Source organism: Epinephelus fuscoguttatus, linkage group LG23, assembly GCF_011397635.1.
Source record: "Epinephelus fuscoguttatus linkage group LG23, E.fuscoguttatus.final_Chr_v1".
Lineage (NCBI taxonomy): Eukaryota > Metazoa > Chordata > Actinopteri > Perciformes > Serranidae > Epinephelus > Epinephelus fuscoguttatus.
Genome location: NC_064774.1, coordinates 10,782,625 through 10,788,624, shown reverse-complemented (window position 1 = coordinate 10,788,624; position 6,000 = coordinate 10,782,625). Strand labels below are relative to the sequence as shown.

The 6,000-nt window shown below is 39.1% G+C and overlaps 1 protein-coding gene across 6 annotated transcripts in view; it reads right to left on the bottom strand.

Annotated features, from left to right (window-relative positions):
- Positions 1-210: 210 nt before the first annotated feature.
- arap2 (ArfGAP with RhoGAP domain, ankyrin repeat and PH domain 2) overlaps positions 211-6,000 on the bottom strand; it is a 253,644-nt gene continuing 247,854 nt past the window's right edge. For 4 of the 6 annotated variants that reach the window (XM_049568435.1, XM_049568439.1, XM_049568436.1 and 1 more), the window contains exons 32-33: positions 5,155-5,280; positions 1,788-4,345 (exon numbers count right to left, since the gene is read on the bottom strand). In XM_049568435.1, coding sequence (XP_049424392.1) covers positions 3,992-4,345; positions 5,155-5,280 — 480 coding nt within the window. In that variant the 3' untranslated portion in view covers positions 1,788-3,991. Of the gene's footprint in view, positions 987-1,787; positions 4,346-5,154; positions 5,281-6,000 lie in introns of those variants that run through there. The other 2 variants (XM_049568438.1, XM_049568440.1) reach the window with 2 other exon arrangements.

Below are 6,000 nucleotides of genomic sequence, written 5' to 3'. Positions count from 1 at the left end.
AGCAAGGCTGCATGGGATGAAAATGACTCTCAGCAGGCCAATTAAGCACCGACGTAATCATTTCCACCACTGCAATGAACATAGTAATATAACTAATATGTGCGAGGGAAGAAAACACATATTTGCACAGTGCAAACAAAGCCCTAATAAGAAATGCTCTGACCACGAATGCACAAATGTGGCAGCTCTATGATTAGAATAGAAGGACATGAAACAAAGGACAAGCAGCTGGCGTACGGGGCTGTAATGAAAATAAAATGTTAATATGAATTTTTCATGGAGGAACCTGTGTGACAATTGCCTACGTGTGCATTTTCCGGCGACTATACATTATTCAACAACAGTGTGTGACTTGAAACGGGGAGTTTATTCTTACACTTCACTCGGGCAAATGCAGAATTTGATGAAATCTATGAATAAAATAATGCTATAATTACACATAAATAAGTCAAAGATGAAGTCTTTTCTTGCGTTGAACTGCTCGACGTGCTTCCGGGACTCCTGCAGAAGTGTTCATGGACTAAAACAGAGGGAAATCTATCCAAAGGAGTAAAAAATCCCTACAGATACTGAGCAGATTTACCTGAGCCCAAGCGACTGCATTATATAAACCTAGAGAGAGCAGATGCAATATTAAAATAGAAATAAAACACAGATAAAACTGCTCTCAGCAACTGCACAGAAAAAAAAATCCAATCATGATGCATAATAAACCCGACAGCAATGACGGTAATTATCATTTAACACTGATGCTTTCATTCTCGTATTATTTTAATGGCTTTACTTCATGCTGTATTTTATTTTTACCTAACTGTAATTATCTGATGGATCTGGGTGTATTTGTAGTTTCAGTGCTGTAAAAAAAAAAGAAGCATAAAACTGGCAATTTCTCTGAAAAACAATTTCCTGTGTGTATCTCCCTCTTTCTGTTTCGCACTCGCACACTGACACCTCGACCGTCTCCATTGTTCCCACCATCTGCATTTCTGTGGAAACACAGGAAAGGTAATTTTTAGCCAGAGCGTTTGGCAACAGATAGAAATGTTTTATTTGCACTGCTCCAGCGAGAGACCTGAGCGCAGCATTTCCTCCTCAATTTATTTTTTTAAAAAGTGAAAGTCAATATTAATTCCCGCATATAAAAGCATGTGCGCTTAAAAGAGACCATCAAATGGAAAATTAGAAATTTTTAGATCAGAGTCTTTTCAGGAATGTCAAGTTTACACATGAATTTTAACAGGAAAGCTAAAATCATGTTTCTCTTCAGGTTAATTTATCTCTCAAGGCCCGCTCCTGATTGAGCATGGCGTTACTAAATTTGATGGTGTTATTATTTGTGGATATTTGATGTTGTTTCCACAGAGTGGAGTCTTCAGATGAGTCTTTCATGTAATATATTTTATTAAAACTCTGGGTGTAGGGAGGCAAAAATACACCTGGTAAACATTTATTTTCTGCAAATAGCATCTATTTCTGTGGATCTGGTGACACCTTTGGTAACCCATAGAATATTTTAATACATATGCTTTAAATTCTTAATCAAAACTGAACATGAACCAGAAATCTAAAGTCTCATGGAACTTTTGTGAGTCTTCTGCAAATCATAACTTATTATATTTAGCATTTCTGGGTGTTTTTTAACCAGTTAACATGCAAAAACAAGCTAACATGAAGAGACGTTAGCTAAATTTATCTAACGTTAGCATAAATTGTTTTGTTCTTGTACAAAACCATTGATGATGAAAGTGAAACTAAATCATCATTAAATTGTTCACTAATGCAGCATGTTTAAGCATCTTGCAAATATTTATTACTTTATTTAAACTGTACATTAAAATTACGTTTGGTGGCAACCAGTGCAAAATTTAAAGTGGTGCACCACAGAGTAATATGCTTCAGAGACAATGCTAGCTAGCTATACAGCTAATGGTTACAGTACCAAAACAAAAATGTGGAGAACTGTATAAAACATATTAAAAAAAGAGAAAGAAAAAAATATATATAAATAAATAATACTCATGAGATTGGCCACCACTACTAGCTAACATTGCATCTCATGTAAAGTGTGCTAGCAAACCCAAAACCTGCTCTTATCATTTGAAGTTGACATGCTAAACCAGTTCTTTGCATACAAAGTACAAGTTTTATAATCCTGTGTGGTGATGGCGAACCCCGTAAATATTATAAAGAGCCCACCTCCAGTAATTGGCATTTTTATGATATTTATTATTAATTCTGAGTCATTTCTAGACAATGTTGCTCACCACACTCTTCCCCTAACATTTTCTAACAAATACTTTTGTGCTCAAAGTTTAAAAAAAAATTAATATAAGTGTTTAAAAACATATAAAATATGAATTAGAAATAAATAATACTCATGAGATTGGCCACCACTACCAGCTAATATTGCATCTCATGTCTATTAGCTGGTGTTAATGGCTAGCAAGCCCGAAACCTGCTCTTCTCTTTTGATTTTGATATTCATGCACCATTCCTTTGCATACAAACTAGTTTTCTAATTCTATGTGGTGATGGCGGACCCCGCCACTATGACTTAGAGCCCTCCTCTAGTGTATTTGGCATTTTTAGAATATCTTTTATTTTCCTGAGTCATTTTTCAACAGTAGATTAACCACACTGATTCCGTAACATTTCTGACAAATAATATTGTGATCAAAAAGTGAGGGTTGTTGTTGCTAGAATGAGATGATGACGTATGACAGTAATAATACACAACACAGCGACTGTCTCTTGCACTAGCTGTCTTCTTTACTGTCTCCTGTCCACAGTGAACTGCGGGATGGCTCAACATGTTGCCAAGTTGCTGCGTAAAATGCATTTTGGGACATTTTGGTGGTTTGCAACATCCACCAGCACCGGTTTCAACAGGTCAGGATGCTGGAAAGTGCACCATTTTTCAGCCTTGACACAAAAAATATATCCTGGCAGCAACAACAAAAAGTCCTGGTAGAGAAACAAAAACATAAAATGAATCACAGTGCTGTCCGGTGCGGTGTCGGTCCTGGGGGCTAAGGTGCAGGCAGCTGGTGCTGATGGGAGTTGCATCTCCAAAACACTGCAGTTTCAAACTGCATTTCAAATGGCAGACCTTGGCAACATGTCTCCCCTTCCTTTGGTGCGCTGTGGCCTGCATGTGGCAGTGCGGCCAAACAGCGCCTCGCCTCTAAAATAACCGACAGCTGGAGGAGGAAGAGACGGTCAAGAAGATAGCACGTGAGAAAGAGACAGTGTAGAGGTGTTGTGCTAATTCTTGTCTCATGTTTGGCTTTTACAAACTGCTGCAGCTGCAGTCTGGTTGCCATGGTAACGGACTACATCTGACTATTAACCACACCCCTATTTTATGTTTGAGAAAGAGCGTCAACTGTTAAGCAGAAATTAACACAGGTGGGAGGGGAGCTTTAAAAATACAAGAAATGGTGTTTAATGTGCAACTACATGTCGTAGCGTTTGCAGCAAAAGTGCTCGTTATAAAATTTATCGTTTACCTTGAGATAAACTTCACTGTATAATCACAATACTAATAATACTCAGATGATGTCAAAACAGTCTTTTCAAAGTAACTGGAAACTTTAAAGCATGAAGCAAACACTTTGGAGTATTTGTGGAAAACTTCTGCGGTTTGACAGCCGAACATGTCTTTGTAACGTTCTCTGGGTTTTGAAGAGCGGCATATAAATCACGCTTTGTAGTGCTTGGGTCAGCGCCATGTCCAGCTGAGGTTTGCATGACCTCCACTGCCTCCTGCACCTGTTTTCCACGTCCCCTTGTGCATCGGCATCCCTTTATATATCCGAGTTCAAAAGCAGTCTCCAGGCTATGATCCCCCCTCATGAAAGCAACTTATTTTGGCTCCATCTACATTGTGTGGTCTTCCTCTGTCAGTCTCCATGTCTTTTCTACACTCAGCCCTGTTGTGTTTGTCTTACCATTCAAAACTGACCTCTCTTTCTCCTGACTTCTCTTCCTGTCAGTCATTGCTCTTGGCGCTGCGACTAGTCTTGCTCAGCACCGAGTTAAGTTCATCCATCAGATTAGGCGGCATCATGCTCTCCCCGCCCAGAACGGGTCTCCTGCCGAGGGTCTTACAGCCACTCTGAGGAGGAACGGGCAAAGCCGCGGGCTGCCACTGTCTGGACGGGGACGGGGAAGGGAGGCGTCGAGGCTGGCCAGAATCCGCAGAGGTTCTCCTGTGGGGGATTTCAGGGGCCTTGAGCATGTCGAGCTTCAGGGAGTTGGCTATGGTGTTTGTCTTTTGGTGAAGAGTGGCGTCCTTGGTCGGCCTCAGGCTGCCATCAACAAGAGAAATCCTCTTGTCTGTCAGCTGTGGGCAAATATGGCAGATAAGGATAAATTGGGATTGCAACCACAGACTACAGAAATAGCCTTTCCCCATCCGTCATATCAGGAGAGTTGCTTGTACTATAACTTACGTAGGCAATAAAAATAAAAATATTTAAAATATTTAGAGCATTAATAGAGCAGCAAACCACTATTTGCTATGTAAAGGTAAGGTGGAGTAATAGCGTCCTGAGCAGAGAGTGAAATCACGCTCCCTCAGTGCGTAATCCGAGCCTCTCTGTTCTGTTTTCCCCAAACATGTTCCACCTTGTCCGAAAAATGCTTCGGAAAAATTTTACATCCCACTGGCTAGCTAACTGACGCCCTACCACTGTTAACAATGCCCCGACCCACGTCTGTAGGGTGTCGTCCTAGTTGTGGAAGCATAACACCCACCCTCTAGTCTCCTCCCAAATTTAACACCATTATCTCTGTCAGCTGTTGCTGTTGTAATAACTGTTAACGCTGTCAGCACTAATGGCTACTAGCACTGTTAGCTCCATGTTGAGAGCCATGTGCAGACAATCTAGGCCCAAGACTCTGAATCATAAATGTGCTCAGGATGTCATATACAGCTCCTTTAAAGTAATATTTAAAGCATTTACAAGCTATTTCTCTGCTTCTCCAAACGCAACTTGAATGCAGCAGAAAACTGTCTGCAAACAGAAGATAAAATTAAAGGGTTTGAGGGCGGTGAAAAACTAGTATTTAACATTTTAACATTTTTAAAAGCATGTTGGTTAAAACATTTATGTACAGTACATATATAGTGTATATGTATTGATTTCTCACATGTTTGCTTGTATTGTTGTTGTGTGTTGGCATCTTCTGGCCGTCAGTCACAGCGCCCCCTCTGGAGGATATGTGATCTGCTGCTTCTTTAGAGTTACCGGTCTTAGGACAGAGGTCAGAACCAAACTGAAGACACACAACAAACAGCAGAAATTATGAGTACAGTAATAAAAAAATAAAATAAAATAAAAAATTGGGGCTGTGATTCAATGTGGACATCAAATAGAGTTCATGTTGATTCATATCCTTTATTACTTATTTAAGTTACGTAGTCTGAAGTGCTGTACAATCAAAAAAATAACTCCCATAGACTAGTTTAAAAAATATAATAATAACAAAAGCAAAAAGGGAACTGATTTAAACAAAAGAGCAATGCTTTTTGTCGATAATAAGCACTATAACATTTACATTTCCCAACCAACTTCCATGAGTTGTTTTTATATTCAAGGGTTTTGTCTCCAGTTAATCTGATTCTCGACATTTAGGCTATGATCATTGCTGGATGCTCCATAGAGGAGTGTGTGTTTGGCTTAAGTGAACTGAATTACCTAAGTAACAACAAATTCATTGTCATAAATTATAAAAACTCAAATTTGTTAAGGATGGATATGGCTTATTTTCCTTGGCTAATATTTATAGAGATGTCCCTAGATTATATAATTGAATGTCATAGTAAACAACCTTCTGAATCGCTAGAGCGCAAGCTAGCTAATGCTTATCATCAGCTCCTTGATGGTAACAGAATATATTAACTTTCAACACTGCTCATTTTAAAAAGGTCAAGGCAAGAAAACATGTTCTTTGTTTAGATAATGAATCATGCAATGGATAGTTTGTTTCTGGCTG